Source organism: Somniosus microcephalus, chromosome 14 (genome assembly GCF_052327205.1).
Source record: "Somniosus microcephalus isolate GS21.2 chromosome 14, FLI_Smic_1.0, whole genome shotgun sequence".
NCBI classification, from domain to species: Eukaryota; Metazoa; Chordata; class Chondrichthyes; order Squaliformes; family Somniosidae; genus Somniosus; species Somniosus microcephalus.
Genome location: NC_141000.1, coordinates 133,714,378 through 133,730,637, shown reverse-complemented (window position 1 = coordinate 133,730,637; position 16,260 = coordinate 133,714,378). Strand labels below are relative to the sequence as shown.

Sequence of the window (16,260 nt, the reverse complement as noted above, 5' to 3'; positions counted from 1 at the left end):
TTCTCCTGAACACATTTCAGAAATTCCTCCCCCTTTACCCTAACATTATCCCAATCGATATTTGGGTAATTAAAGTCCCCCAATATCACCATTCTATAGCTCTTGCATATCTCTGTGATTTCCCTGCAGATTTGCTCCTCTACCTCCCTCTCACTATTTGGAGGCCTATAGAATACCCCCAATAGCATGATCATTCCCTTTTTGCTCCTCAACTCTAACCAAATGGATCCTGTCCTTGTCCTCTCAAGAACATCCTCCCTTTCCACTACAATGTCTTCCTTAATCAGCATTGCCACCCCACCTCCCTTTTTTCCTTCCCTATCTTTTCTGAACACCTTGTACCCTTGAATATTAAGTGCCCAGTCCTTACTGTTTTTAAGCCACTTAGTGGCTTAGTAAGGAACACTGGCTTTTTAAATTTCTGTAAAATGTTTGTTCTCATCAAGATGAGGGATGTTCATGCTGCAGAATGCAGCACAGCTCAGTGCAAAGTCAAGCTCCCTCCACTGCCCCAAAAACATGTCTCAGACCCTTTGCAGAAATGCACCCTGCACTGCACTAATGCAACGATTTCCATCTCCCCTACCAGCCACCCTGTGCCGGAGGGGGATTGCCTTTTCCTGCTGAATTAGGAAGTGGTTTTGCTGTAGGCCCAATGGGAACTGGATTAAGATTGCCACATGGGCAGGCAGAGGAAGCTTTCATCTCATCATTTGAACCACGGTCACACGGATCAAAAGCTGTGTCGAAGCTACTGCCCTAGCTCAGTTTCCATGAATGACAGTTTTTTTTAAACATCAAAGTAGATTTTAACATATTATTTTCTGCAAAATGAGTACTTTGAACAAAAAGTACTCACCCTAAGCTTACTACTCCTTTTATCGATGATGACCACTGCACCATTTATTACTACTAGATGTCTTCAGCATACATTTCCTGTGCATTATCTGCTGTGTGAGCTAGTGAAATCTATTGGCAGTAATGTCTTTCTATTTTTTCCTCACAGACAGGATTGAACCCCACATACAGTTACCATTCTCAGGCCTGCATGCTGGCACAATTTGCCAGTGTACGGTGTGCCATGGATGGTAAAGTGTGTGTTCAAGTCTGCGGCTCCCACTCAGATCCAAAAGCAAGAGGAGTCTGGGAACAGATGACCTGTTCAGCCTCTCAGCTGGGGAATCGTGCCCCGCTAAGAGGAACCACTGAAAGAATGAACAGAAAAAACATTTACAGAAAACATCAGACAGAACACTGCTAAGTAAAAGCTGCACTGTACACACCCCAGCATTACACAACTGTAGGAATGTTAGCCAGAGAGCAACATTCGTACAGAATTTAAAGCACATTTACACAGGTTATTTGCAAAACTATCCCAGCTCTGTCCAATTCTAAACTGCACCAAACCACAGAAATGATAGCCAACTCCACTATTGAGCAGTACCTTTGATCACAAGCTCTTCTTTCAGGAGTGTCTATTTACTTCAATAGATGGCAAAAAGTAATGATATTTATCACACATAGCTGGCACGATCACAACAGGGCAATAAGGACATGTAAACACTGCCTAGCTATGATGCAAGATTGGAAAACAGACAAGCTTCAATTAAAGTATTACCACAACACACAACAGGAAGTGATTACAAAACACAGCAACGCCCTAATAAAACTGAACTTACCATTGGTCCCGTGTAAATGAAGTTATGAAGCGAATTCCAAGAGGAAGTGGTGCCATTGATTACTCCCCGGCTTCTGAATTCCCGCAAGCAGTAAAAGTTTTCACCTTTGGTTATAAAGCAGGTGGCTCTTGGCTTTAAATATTTCTCAGTCTAGTCAAGTGAAGGCCTGGTGATAGCAACTTTCATCCCTCTGTTCCTCTCGCAGTCCTCTTCTCAGTAAATACTCTGTCGAAAAATAGATAATTACTATTTATTATAGGTCAGATCATTAAAAGCACTCGTTGAAACTAACAATGAACATTAGCAGCAATGACAGTACCTCTGAGTCACAGTCTCACTGTCACCAGAACTCATCATTGATAGTTAAATGACTGGGAGTAGCCATTCACGCTGATTCTCTGTCATCTCCATTCTTTCACCCTAAGGGTGTTCACTTCTGCTGATGCAAGTTCCATGTGTGCAGGCCACTCCCCCAGTCACCATTCTTCATATGTGGGTCCAGACACAGTGTTGACAGGGTATTCAGCTGTTGCAACCCAGCCTGATCTGGTTCTCAGCCAACTACCACACATATACACTTTACAGCAAGGAACCACTGTGTAGCAGTCATGGTCTGGAGCCCTGGCTGATTTTCCTGATGCCTACACCAGGGGAACTAATTCCAATTGGGGCAAGCAGCTCTGCTGTTGCCCACCTGAGACCTGTTAACTCAGCATAGACCAGAGCGCTGTGATTGGTTCCTGGTCAGTTCCAGGCTGAGTGACATATTTATTGATGGCCAATGGGGAACCACAGTCACAGCTACAACTATCATAGCGTTCTGATAAAGGTCATTCAAGGCTGGCAACGGGGCACAGTACTGTACCTACCTACAGGAACAATGTTAAACAGGCAAACTGCTCTGCTCCCCTCAGCTATCCACTCAAGGACTCTCTCCCAGAAACCGAAGGAACTTCAAATCTGATAATGGGAGACTATCTCATTAGTCTATTCAAAAAGCTTGACATTACCAATAAATCCAGCAATTTCTGTTGTTATTAATGACTCGCAGGTTTCAGACTTCCACGGCTGGGTATTTTGCGGCTGTGCTTCTCTCCAGTCCCTCTTCTCAAATCTCCTATTTGAAATTTAGTGATTCCCCCTCCCCCCATCCCTTCAACTGCTCAAAAGGGAGAGGGTAATTCTGTTATCATGTTCTGGAGCCAAAATATTAACAGCAGCGGAGCTGGGATTATGAATTTCCTGTTTGCAATTCCAGGCTCCTGAATGACACCAAAAACAATATCGAAAGATGATATGGGAATCCCCAATGAGGACAGACCCAGAGTTCTGGTTGGTTTGTTTTACTTTGTAGACAGATCAGAAATAACATGCAGCACTCATAAGAACATAAGAAATAGGAGCAGGAGTCGGCCATTCGGCCCTTCGAGCCTGCTCCGCCATTCAATGAGATCATGGCTGATCTTCTGCCTCAACTCCATTCACCGGCCCTATCGCCATATCCCTTGATGCCCTTACTAGTCAGAAATCTATCAACTTCTGTTTTGAATATACCAATGACTGAGCCTCCACAGCCCTCTGGGGTAGAGAATTCTAAAGATTCACCACCCTCTGTGTGAACAAATTTCTTCTCATCTCAGTCCTCGACAGCGTCGGCGGGAAACCTGAGCGACAGAGCGGGGTATAAAAGTCCCCAGAGACCCAGGTAAGGTCTCGCAGTGTCGGCGGGAAACCTGAGCGACAGAGCGGGGTATAAAAGGCCCAGAGGCCCAGGTAAGGCCTCACAGCGTCGGCGGGAAACCTGAGCGACAGAGCGGGGTATAAAAGTCCCCAGAGACCCAGGTAAGGTCTCGCAGTGTCGGCGGGAAACCTGAGCGACAGAGCGGGGTATAAAAGGCCCAGAGGCCCAGGTAAGGCCTCACAGCGTCGGCGGGAAACCTGAGCGACAGAGCGGGGTATAAAAGTCCCCAGAGGCCCAGGTAAGGCCTCACAGCGTCGGCGGGAAACCTGAGCGACAGAGCGGGGTATAAAAGTCCCCAGAGACCCAGGTAAGGTCTCGCAGTGTCGGCGGGAAACCTGAGCGACAGAGCGGGGTATAAAAGGCCCAGAGGCCCAGGTAAGGCCTCACAGCGTCGGCGGGAAACCTGAGCGACAGAGCGGGGTATAAAAGTCCCCAGAGGCCCAGGTAAGGCCTCACAGTGTCGGCGGGAAACCTGAGCGACAGAGCGGGGTATAAAAGTCCCCAGAGGCCCAGGTAAGGCCTCACAGCGTCGGCGGGAAACCTGAGCGACAGAGCGGGGTATAAAAGTCCCCAGAGACCCAGGTAAGGTCTCGCAGTGTCGGCGGGAAACCTGAGCGACAGAGCGGGGTATAAAAGTCCCCAGAGACCAGGTAAGGCCTCACAGCGTCGGCGGGAAACCTGAGCGACAGAGCGGGGTATAAAAGGCCCAGAGACCAGGTAAGGCCTCACAGCGTCGGCGGGAAACCTGAGCGACAGAGCGGGGTATAAAAGTCCCCAGAGACCAGGTAAGGCCTCACAGCGTCGGCGGGAAACCTGAGCGGCAGAGCGGGGTATAAAAGTCCCCAGAGACCAGGTAAGGCCTCACAGCGTCGGCGGGAAACCTGAGCGACAGAGCGGGGTATAAAAGGCCCAGAGACCAGGTAAGGCCTCACAGCGTCGGCGGGAAACCTGAGCGACAGAGCGGGGTATAAAAGGCCCAGAGACCAGGTAAGGCCTCACAGCGTCGGCGGGAATCCTGAGCGGCAGAGCGGGGTATAAAAGTCCCCAGAGACCAGGTAAGGCCTCACAGCGTCGGCGGGAAACCTGAGCGACAGAGCGGGGTATAAAAGGCCCAGAGGCCCAGGTAAGGCCTCACAGCGTCGGCGGGAAACCTGAGCGGCAGTGCGGGGTATAAAAGTCCCCACAGACCCAGGTAAGGCCTCACAGTGTCGGCGGGAAACCTGAGCGACAGAGCGGGGTATAAAAGGCCCAGAGGCCCAGGTAAGGCCTCACAGCGTCGGCGGGAATCCTGAGCGGCAGAGCGGGGCTATAAAAGTCCCCAGAGACCCAGGTAAGGCCTCACAGTGTCGGCGGGAAACCTGAGCGACAGAGCGGGGTATAAAAGTCCCCAGAGACCCAGGTAAGGTCTCACAGCGTCGGCGGGAAACCTGAGCGACAGAGCGGGGTATAAAAGGCCCAGAGACCCAGGTAAGGCCTCACAGCGTCGGCGGGAAACCTGAGCGGCAGAGCGGGGTATAAAAGTCCCAGAGACCAGGTAAGGTGTACCAATCTCCAGTTTGGAAGGAGAGGTGTAAAAAGTAATCCAAGTGTGACATCACCAGAAAGCGGGTAAGTGATTGGTTGGTAAGTATTTCTCCCTTTTAAGCTTAAATCTCTTTGGTTTATAGTTTCTAAGGTGTGATATTCACCATCTAGAATCGGGGCAGAGGATATTTAAGAATATTAATAAATGTAATTAATTACATAGAATGGGAGATCAGGTGATGTGTTGCTGCTGCAATATGTGGGAGCTGGTGAACGCCATTGATGCTCACGGTGATCACATTTGCAGTAAGTGTTGGCTGCTCGAGGAATTCCGGCTCCGTGTTGAAGAGCTGGAGTCCGAGCTTCAAACACTGAGACACATCAGGGAGGGGGAGAGTTACCTGGACTCTGTGTATCACGAGGTAGTCACACCAATTAGATTAATTAATTCAGATGTAGTCCGTGGCCAGGGTCAGGATGGTGTGACTAGAAGTGAGGCAGGTACGGGGATCCAGGAGGTAGTGTTGGAGGAACCGCAGCCCTTGCACTTGTCCAACAGGTTCGAGGCTCTTACTCCCTGTGGGGACAGGAGCAGGGACTGCAGGGAGGATGAGCAACCTGGCCACAGCACCGTGGAGCAGGGGGCCATTCAAGTGGGGGGAGTTAAAAGAAATGTTGTAGTGGTAGGGGATAGTATCGTTAGGGGGATAGATAGAGTTCTCTGCAGCCGAGAGCGAGAGTCCCGAAGGCTGTGTTGCCTGCCCGGTGCCAGGGTTAAGGACATCTCCTCTGGACTGGAGAGAAACTTGGAGTGGGAGGGGGAGGATCCAGTTGTCATGGTCCATGTTGGTACCAACGACATAGATAGGACAAGGAAGGAGGTTCTGCTGAGGGAGTTTGAGCAGCTAGGGGCCAAATTAAAAAGCAGAACCACAAGGGTAATAATGGATTATTACCTGAGCCACGAGTGAATTTGGCTAGGACAAATAAAATTAGAGAGTTAAATGCGTGGCTCAAAGACTGGTGTGGGAGAAATGGGTTTTGCTTCCTGGGACACTGGCACCAGTACTGGGGCAGGAGGGAGCTGTTCCGTTGGGACGGGCTTCACTTGGCCAGTGCTGGGATTAGAGTCCTGGCGGATCATATAACTAGGGCTGTAGAGAGGGCTTTAAACTAACTAGTGGAGGGGGAGGTTCCTATAGAGCAAATAATAAAAATGACAACAGAGAAGGTCATAGACTTAGGTAGCAGTGGGGAAATTAAAAACCAGAGCGTGTCAGGAAGGGGCAGAAGGTATGGAGTAAAAGGTAAAGTAATAAAAAGGGCAAAAGCAGGAACTAAGTGTCACAAAACATCTTTGAAAGTTCTCTATCTGAATGCACGTAGCATTCGTAACAAAATAGACGAGTTAATGGCACAAATAACTACATATGGGTATGATCCTGTGGCCATTACAGAAACATGGCTGCAGGGTGACAATGCCTGGGAATTAAACATACCAGGTTATTTAACGATCAGGAAGGACAGGCAGGAAGGGGAGGTGGGGTGGCTATGTTAATAAAGGAAGGAATCACTGTAATACAGAGAAATTATATTGGGTCAAAAGATCAGGATAATGAAACAGTTTGGGTGGAGGTAAGGAATAATAAGGGGAAAAAAACACTAGTGGGCGTAGTCTATAGGCCTCCGAACAGTGGCAACTCTGTTGGACGGAGTATCAATCAGGAAATAGTTGAGGCTTGTAATAAGGGAACATCTATAATTATGGGGGATTTTAACTATCATATTAATTGGACAAATCAAATTGGGCAGGGCTGCCTTGAGGATGAGTTCATTGAGTGTATTAGGGATGGGTTTCTTGAGCAGTATGTAACTGAACCAACCAGGGGGCAAGCAACCTTAGATCTGGTCCTGTGTAACGAGACGGGATTAATTAAAAATGTCCTAGTAAAGGATCCCCTTGGAATGAGTGACCATAACATGGTTGAATTCCATATTCAATTAGAGGGTGAGAAGGTTGGATCTCAAACAAGCGTGCTAAGCTTGAATAAAGGAGACTATGAAGGTATGAGAGCGGAATTGAGTGGAGTGGATTGGGAAAATAGATTAAAGGGTAAGACGATACATGACCAGTGGTGTACATTTAAGGAGTTATTTTACAACTTCTAAAAAATATATATTCCACTGAGAAGAAGGGTGTAAAAGAAGACAGCCATCCGTGGCTAAGTAAAGAAATTAAGGATAGTATTCGACGAAAAACAAGGGCATATAAGGTAGCCAAATCTAGTGGGAGGATAGAGGATTGGGAAAACTTTAAAAGACAGCAAAAAATAACAAAAACATTGATTAAGAAAGGGAAGATAGATTATGAAAGTAAATTAGCAAAAAATATAAAAACAGATAGTAAGAGTTTTTATAGTTATATAAAAAGAAAAAGGGTGGCTAAAGTAAATGTTGGTCCCTTAGAGGATGAGACCGGGAAATTAATGGTGGGAAATATGGAGATGGCAAAAACACAATGAATATTTTATATCAGTCTTTACAGTAGAAGACACTAAGAATATCCCAACACTGGACAAACAGGGGGCTAAAGGGGGGGGAGGAGCTAAACACGATCAAAATCACTAAGGAAGTGGTACTCGGTAAAATAATGGGACTCAAGGCGGATAAATCACCTGGACCTGATGGCTTACATCCTAGGGTCTTGAGGGAAGTGGCGGTAGGGATTGTGGATGATAATAATGGTAATAATTTTCCAAAACTCCCTGGACTCGGCAAAGGTCCCGGCAGACTGGAAAACTGCTAATGTAACACCCTTATTTAAAAAGGGCAGTAGACAGAAGGCTGGAAACTATAGACCGGTTAGCCTAACATCTGTGGTAGGTAAAATTTTGGAGTCCGCCAGAGCGGAAGATTGGGAACAGTTTAAGATAGAGCAAAGGAGGGCAAAGGGCATGATCAAGAGGGGCAAAATAGCTTACGAAAACAAGCTGGCGGAAAATATAAAAACTAACTCCAAAAGCTTTTATAAATATATCAAAAGGAAAAGACTGGTGAAAACCAAAGTTGGTCCATTGCAGTCAGATACGGGGGAATATATAATGGGAAATAAGGAAATGGCAGATCAACTAAATGCATACTTTGGGTCAGTCTTTACGAAGGAAGACACAAAAAACCTCCCTGGGATATCGGGAAAAATAGGGACATTGGCAAAGGAGGAACTGACGCAAATCAATATCTCTAAGGATATGGTGTTAAGGAAGCTAAAGGGATTGAAGGTGGACAAATCCCCAGGGCCTGATAACATGCATCCTAGGGTACTGAAGGAGGTGGCCCTAGAGATAGCGGATGCACTAAGGATGATTTTTCAGAATTCATTAGACTCGGGAACAGTGCCGATGGATTGGAGGGTAGCTAACGTTACCCCACTATTCAAAAAGGGGGGTAGGGAAAAAGCAGGTAATTACAGACCTGTAAGCCTTACATCAGTTGTGGGCAAAATGCTGGAGTCCATCATTAAGGATGAAATAGCGGAGCACTTAGCAAATGGGGACAGGATAGGACAGAGTCAACATGGATTTACAAAGGGTAAATCGTGCTTGACTAATCTATTGGAATTTTTTGAGGGAGTAACTGGTAGAATAGATGGGGGAGAGCCAGTAGATGTGGTGTACCTGGACTTCCAAAAGGCCTTCGATAAGGTCCCACATAAAAGATTAGCATGGAAAATTGAGGCTCATGGGATAAAGGGGAAAGTTTTGGCGTGGATAGGGAACTGGCTGTCAGATAGAAAACAGAGAGTTGGAATAAACGGCTCATTTTCTGAATGGCAGGCAGTAACAAGTGGGGTACCACAGGGATCTGTCCTGGGCCCCCAGCTGTTCACAATTTACATTAATGACCTGGATCAGGGAGTCGGATGCAGCATTTCCAAATTTGCAGACGACACTAAACTAGGAGGGGGGGTGGGCTCAGAGGAAGAGACCAGGAAGCTCCAGAGCGATTTGGACAGACTGGGCGATTGGGCGGATAAATGGCAGATGCACTATAATGTGGACAAGTGCGAAGTTATCCACCTTGGGTGCAGGAACGGGAGGGCAAATTATTATTTAAATGGCAATAGATTGGGAGAGGGGGAAGTACAGAGAGACCTGGGTGTTCTTGTACACCAGTCACTGAAGGCGAGCATGCAGGTGCAACAGGCGGTCAAGAAGGCAAACGGTATGCTGGCCTTCATAGCAAAAGGGTTAGAATACAGGAACAGGGATACCTTGCTGCAGCTGTACAGGGCACTGGTGAGACCACACCTCGAGTACTGTGTACAGTTTTGGTCGCCTCATCTGAGGAAGGATGTTCTTGCCATGGAGGGGGTGCAGCGGCGATTCACCAGGCTGATACCAGGAATGGCGGGAATGACCTATGAGGAGAGACTATGTAGTTTAGGGATGTACACACTGGAGTTTAGAAGATTAAGAGGGGACCTCATAGAAGTGTATAAAATTCTGACAGGTCTAGACAGACTGGATGCAGAAGGAATGTTTCCCTTGGCGGGTGAGAACAGAACTAGAGGACATAATTTAAGGATAAGGGCTAAACCATTTAGGACAGAGATGAGGGGGAATTTCTTCATAGAGTCATAGAGTCATAGAGTAATACAGCACGGATAGAGGCCCTTCGGCCCATCGTGTCCATGCCGGCCATCAAGCCCTGTCTAATCTAATCCCATATTCCAGCATTTGGCCCGTAGCCTTGTATGCTATGGCATTTCAAATGCTCATCCAAATGCTTCTTAAATGTTGTGAGGGTTTCTGCCTCCACAACCCTTTCAGGCAGTGAGTTCCAGACTCCAACCACCCTCTGGGTGAAAAAGTTCTTTCTCAAATCCCCTCTAAACCTCCCGCCCTTTACCTTGAATCTATGCCCCCTAGTTATTGACCCCTCTACTAAGGGGAAAAGCTCCTCAGCATCCATCCTATCTATGCCCCTCACAATTTTGTACACCTCAATCATGTCCCCCCTCAGCCTCCTCTGCTCCAAGGAAAACAAACCCAATCTGCCCAGTCTCTCTTCATAGCTGAAGCGCTCCAGCCCTGGTAACATCCTGGTGAACCTCCTCTGCACCCTCTCTAACGCGATCACATCTTTCCTGTAGTGTGGCGACCAGAACTGCACACAGTATTCCAGCTGTGGCCTAACCAGTGTTTTATACAGCTCCATCATAACCTCCTTGCTCTTATATTCAATGCCTCGGCTAATGAAGGCAAGTATCCCATATGCCTTTTTTACCACCTTATCCACCTGTTCCGCCGCCTTCAGGGATCTGTGTACCTGCACACCCAGATCCCTCTGACCCTCCGTCTTGCCTAGGGTCTTTCCCTTCATTGTGTATTCCCTTGCCTTGTTAGACCCCCCAAAGTGCATCACCTCGCACTTTTCCGGGTTAAATTCCATTTGCCACTGTTCCGCCCATCTGACCAACCCATCTATATCGTTCTGCAGACTGAGGCTACCCTCCTCGCTATTTACCACCCTACCAATTTTAGTATCATCCGCGAATTTACTGATCATACCCTTTACATTCATATCCAAGTCATTAATGTAGACCACAAACAGCAAGGGACCCAGCACCGATCCCTGTGGTACCCCACTGGCCACAGGTTTCCAGTCACAAAAACAACCTTCGACCATCACCCTCTGCCTTCTGCCACTAAGCCAGTTTTGTATCCAATGTGCCAAGGCACCCTGGATTCCATGGGCTCTTACCTTCTTGACCAGTCTCCTGTGCGGGACTTTATCGAAGGCCTTACTGAAATCCATGTATACCACATCCACTGCGTTACCCTCATCCACACACCTAGTCACCCCCTCAAAAAACTCAGAGAGTGGTGAACCTGTGGAACTCATTGCCACAGAGGGCAGTGTACGCCAGCTCATTAAATATATTTAAGAGGGAATTAGATATATTTCTACGGGCAAAAGGGGTTAAGGGTTACGGAGAGAAGGCGGGGACGGGATACTGAATTAAAGGATCAGCCATGATCTCATCGAATGGCGGAGCAGGCACGAAGGGCCGAATGGCCTACTCCTGCTCCTATCTTCTATGTATCTATGTATCTATGTAAGGAGACAGTAACGGGACATTTGGATAATCATAATTTAATAGGACAAAGTCAACATGGTTTTATGAAGGGGATGTCATGTTTGACAAATTTGCTGGAGTTCTTTGAGGAAGTAACGTATAGGGTGGATAAAGGGGAACCAGTGGACGTAGTGTATTTAGACTTCCAAAAGGCATTTGACAAGGTGCCACACAAAAGATTATTGCTTAAGATGAAAAATCACGGGATTGGGGGTAATATTCTGGCATGGATAGGGGATTGGCTATCTAACAGAAGGCAGAGAGTTGGGATATATGGTTCATTCTCAGACTGGCAATCAGTAACTAGTGGTGTTCCGCAGGGGTCAGTGCTGGGTCCCCAACTCTTCACAATCTATATTAACTATTTGGAGGAGGGGACCGAGTGTAACATATCAAAGTTTGCAGATGATACTAAGATGGGAGGGAAAGTAGTGAGTGAGGAGGACATAAAAAACCTGCAAGGGGACATCGACAGGCTAAGTAAGTGGGCAGAGATTTGGCAGATGGAATACAATGCTGGAAGGTGTGAGGTTATGCACTTTGGCAGGAAAAATCGTAGAGCAAGTTATTATCTTAATGGCAAGAAACTTGAAAGTACTGAAGTACAAAGGGATCTGGGGGTCCTGGTGCACGAAACTCAAAAGGTTAGTATGCAGGTGCAGCAAGTGATTAAGAAGGCCAATGGAATGTTGGCTTTCATTGCTAGGGGGATAGAATATAAAAATAGGGAGGTATTGCTTCAGTTGTACAAGGTATTGGTGAGACCGCACCTGGAATACTGCGTACAGTTTTGGTGTCCATACTTAAGACAGGACATACTTGCTCTCGAGTCAGTACAAAGAAGGTTCACTCGGTTAATCCCGGGGATGAGGGGATGGACATATGAGGAGAGGTTGAGTAGATTGGGACTCTACTCATTGGAGTTCAGAAGAATGAGAGGCGATCTTCACAGAATCACAGAATCACAGAAACCCCACAGTGCAGATAGAGGCCATTTCGGCCCATCGAGCCTGCACCGACACATATCCCACCCGATCCCCGTAACCCCTACACCAACACATATCCCACCTTATCCCCGTAACCCCACGTATTTAATCCCCCTAACACTAAGGGTCAATTTATCATAGCCAATCAACCTAACCCGCACATCTTTGGACTGTGGGAGGAAACCGGAGCACCCGGAGGAAACCCACGCAAACACGGGGAGAATGTGCAAACTCCACACAGACAGTCGCCCGAGGCCGGATTCGAACCCGGGTCCCTGGCGCTGTGAGGCAACAGTGCTAACCACTATGCCACCGTGCTGAAACATATAAGATTGTGAAGGGGTTGGATCGGGTGGATGCGGGGAGGATGTTCCCGGTGATGGGTGAAACTAGAACGAGGGGGCATAGTCTTAGAATAAGGGGCTGCTCTTTCAAAACTGAGATGAGGAGGAACTACTTCACTCAGAGGGTGGTAGGTCCATGGAATATGCTGCCCCAAAAAGCTGTAGAAGCTACATCTATCTATCTATCTATATATATAAATCGGTACTTCTGTCATTCTGTCTATCTGTCTGTCATCGCGTGTGCGTTGCGGGTATGCACTCGAAAGTTACAGGGCGTACCTACGCGCGCGTTACCTCCAAAGAAAGCTTACGCTTCCGAGACGGTTTTAAGCGTATTTACGTTTCGGCCGGGCTAAAATTGCGCCCGCGGTATCCCAAAAACCTTCAACATTCCGCTCATTAGCATCTCATTATCCGCTCATTAGCGACAGAGTGACCTCGAGCTCGACCAATCGTACGCCGGGTTGCTGGCGTGTGCCGCCGGGCCAATCGGTGCGCGTGTGGCCGGGCTTTATCGTTCTGAACCGAGGTGAGTCGCCGCCATCTTGATTCCAAACTTTTCCTTTCTTTTTCCCGCTTTCTGCGTCTTAAAAAAAAAACGTTGCTTTTAAAACACATTGTTTTTTTAAAAAATGATTTAGAAAGTAATTAACTTATCTAATCTCATTAATTTTCCTACCTTTCCCCGTTTTTCCAGGTAGGCCTAGAAGCCTCGGCGTCTCCTCCGCACCCACGCCCGAGCTAGGCACCTCCCGGCCCCACTCGAAGGCTGGAGGGCCGAGCCTAAGCCCAGCGCCGCTAGGGTGAGCGCGCAGCAGGAGCTGAGACGCGGCGTCTCTCTCTCTGGCTTGGTCAGCGTCACGGTTGCCCTGGCAACCGGGCCCGCCGGCCGAGAGAGACGCCGCGTCTCAGCTCCTGCTGCGCGCGCAATCGGCGGTCTTCACCTCGGGGGGGGGGGGGGGCGCCCGCCGCCCTCCCTCCACCCCCACCCTTTCCCCCCCGCCCTCCCTCCCCCTCCCCCCCGCCCTCCCTTCCCCCCCTCCCCCCGCCCTCCCTTCCTCGCCCCCCCCCCTCCCCCCGCCCTCCCTTCCTCGCCCTCCCCCCCTCCCCCCCTCCCTTCCTCTCCCTCCCCTTCCCCCCCTCCCTTCCTTCCCCCCTCCCCTCCCCCCTCCCTTCCCCTCCCCCCTCCCTTCCCCTCCCCTCCCTCTCTCTTCCCCCCAGTCGCTCTCTCTCTTCCCCCCAGTCGCGCTCTCTCTCTCTTCCAACAACAACATGCCCTCGAAAAAGCCTCGGCACCGCCGGGCACTTCAGCTAGTCATTACATAAATTTAAAACAGAAATAGACAGTTTCCTAGAAGTAAAGGGAATTAAGGGTTACGGGGAGCGGGCAGGAATTTGGACATGAGTCTTGGTTCGGATCGGTCATGGCCCTGTGGGTAGCGGAGCGGGCCCAGGGGCCGTGTAGCCTGATCCTGCTCCTATTTCGCGTGTCTAATTCTGTTAGATTCAGGAGATGGTTCTGTGATAGTGGATTGGCGGTTAGGATCAGATCAGCCATGATCTTATTGAATGGCGGAGCAGGCTCGAGGGGCCGATTGGCCTACTCCTGCTCCTATTTCTTATGTTCTTATGTCCTGAATGGCCTACCCTTTATCCTGAGGCTGTGGCCCCTGGTTCAAGACTCCCCAGCCAAGGGAAACATTCTCCCAGCATCCATCCTATCAAGCCCTGTAATAATTTTGTATGCTTCAATGAGATCCCCTCTCATTCTTCTGAATTCAAGAGAATACAGGCCTAGTTTACTCAAACACATCGCACCAATTTCCCGATCTCAATGCACACGCAAGGAAACTGAACAACTCACCCCAGGAGCAAGTGGAACAGCTGATGTGATCAGACTGAATGGTCACATTGTACAAGATGCTGCAGCATAATTACATACAACACAAAACCTATCAGGTCAAATTTTATTATAAAGCACTTTGGTCTCCTCTAACTAGTACTCACTTTCCGAGGCCCCAGTCTGTTCTGTGATCTCAGATTGCTTCTGAGTGTGCTGCAGAAATTGGCAGAGAATTCTTCTGGGTGTGGTTGATGTTCAGCTGCTACATGGAATGGATGAATATTTCTGCCTAATCCCAGGACTCCGCCTCATCCCCTCACTTTTATCAAGTATCTGAACCAAAGAGACAAAAGAAGTGGGGTGATTTTAATTTCCAAAAGTAAAATGCCTGGCGCAATCGAGCCAATACCAGTGGAGTGGGCCAGGCGGATTCAACACCAGGCACAGTGGCTCCAGGTGGGTGAGTTACTGCACCACTTGCGGTGCGATCCCAGTACCCAGTACAGGGGACCCGTACCCGCTGCATGAGAGCCTGTATCCAGTATGGTGTGAACCTGTACCCGCTGCAGTGGGCTCCTATAACTGCTGCAGTGGTCCCTGTACCTGCTACGATAGGCACCTGAATTTGATAACATAATAAGAAGAAATAACCTGGGTGCTATACCCGCTGCGGCGGGCACACAGTATCCACCATTCCAGGATCGTGGTGCCCGCCCTGCTGGGAATGATCCTGGTGCCGCCCTGCTGGGAATGGTCCTGGTGCCCACCCTGCTGGGAATGATCCTGGTGCCCACCCTGCTGGGAATGGTCCTGGTGCCCACCCTGCTGGGAATGGTCCTGGTGCCCACCCTGCTGGGAATGGTCCTGGTGCCCACCCTGCTGGGAATGGTCCTGGTGCCCGCCCTGCTGGGAATGGTCCTGGTGCCCGCCCTGCTGGGAATGATCCTGGTGCCCGCCCTGCTGGGAATGATCCTGATGCCCACCCTGCTGGGAATGGTCCTGGTGCCCACCCTGCTGGGGTGGGTCCTGGTGCCCACCCTGCTGGGGTGGGTCCCGGTGCCCGGTTTACTCACCAATATCCCACCCACCGGGAGCCGACCCCGTGACACCGCCCCCTCACCGGGCGGAAAGTTTGGGCAGTAACCGCCCGGCGGACCAGGTACACCCAATACCGGCCCAGAGAACTGGGGACCCGCCGCCCCGGCCCCAGCCTGGGATGGGAGAGCCACGTGTGGTGTCCGGGCCTGTGTCCGGGGTGACCTGTCCGAGGTGTGCTGTCCACGGTGACCTGTGCTGTCCAGGGTTTATCTGTGCTGTCCGGTGTCCGGGGTTTACCTGTGCTGTCCGGGGTTTATCTGTGGTGTCCGGGGTTTACCTGTGGTGTTCGGTGTCCGGGGTTTACCTGTGGTGGCCGGTGGCCGGGGTTTACCTGTGCTGTCCGGTGTCCGGGGTTTATCTGTGCTGTCCGGTGTCCGGGGTTTATCTGTGCTGTCCAGGGTTTACCTGTGCTGTCCGGTGTCCGGGGTTTATCTGTGCTGTCCAGGGTTTACCTGTGCTGTCCGGTGTCCGGGGTCTACCTGTGCTGTCCGGTGTCCGGGGTCTACCTGTGCTGTCTGGTGTCCGGGGTTTACCTGTGCTGTCTGGGGTCTACCTGTGCTGTCCGATGTCCGGGGTTTCCCTGTGCTGTCCGGGGTTTCCCTGTGCTGTCCGGGGTTTCCCTGTGCTGTCCGGTGTCCGGGGTTTACCTGTGCTGTCCGGTGTTTACCTGTGGCGTCCGGTGTCCGGGGTTTACCTGTGGCGTCCGGTGTCCGGGGTTTACCTGTGCTGTCCGGGGTTTACCTGTGCTGTCCGGTGTCCGGGGTTTACCTGTGCTGTCCGGTGTCCGGGGTTTACCTGTGCTGTCCGGTGTCCGGGGTTTACCTGTGCTGTCCGGTGTCCGGGGTTTACCTGTGCTGTCCGGTGTCCGGGGTTTACCTGTGCTGTCCGGTGTCCGGGGTTTACCTG

The 16,260-nt window shown here is 49.7% G+C and overlaps 1 protein-coding gene across 2 annotated transcripts in view; it reads right to left on the bottom strand.

Moving 5' to 3' along the window:
- slc37a1 (solute carrier family 37 member 1) overlaps positions 1–15,699 on the bottom strand; it is a 194,669-nt gene extending 178,970 nt beyond the window's left edge. For both annotated transcript variants that reach the window (XM_086007336.1, XM_086007338.1), the window contains exons 1-2: positions 14,421–15,699; positions 1,680–1,904 (exon numbers count right to left, since the gene is read on the bottom strand). In XM_086007336.1, the coding sequence (XP_085863462.1) occupies positions 1,680–1,735 (56 nt within the window). In that variant the 5' untranslated portion in view covers positions 1,736–1,904; positions 14,421–15,699. The remainder of the gene's footprint in view (positions 1–1,679; positions 1,905–14,420) is intronic.
- Between the last annotated feature and the right edge of the window lie 561 nt (positions 15,700–16,260).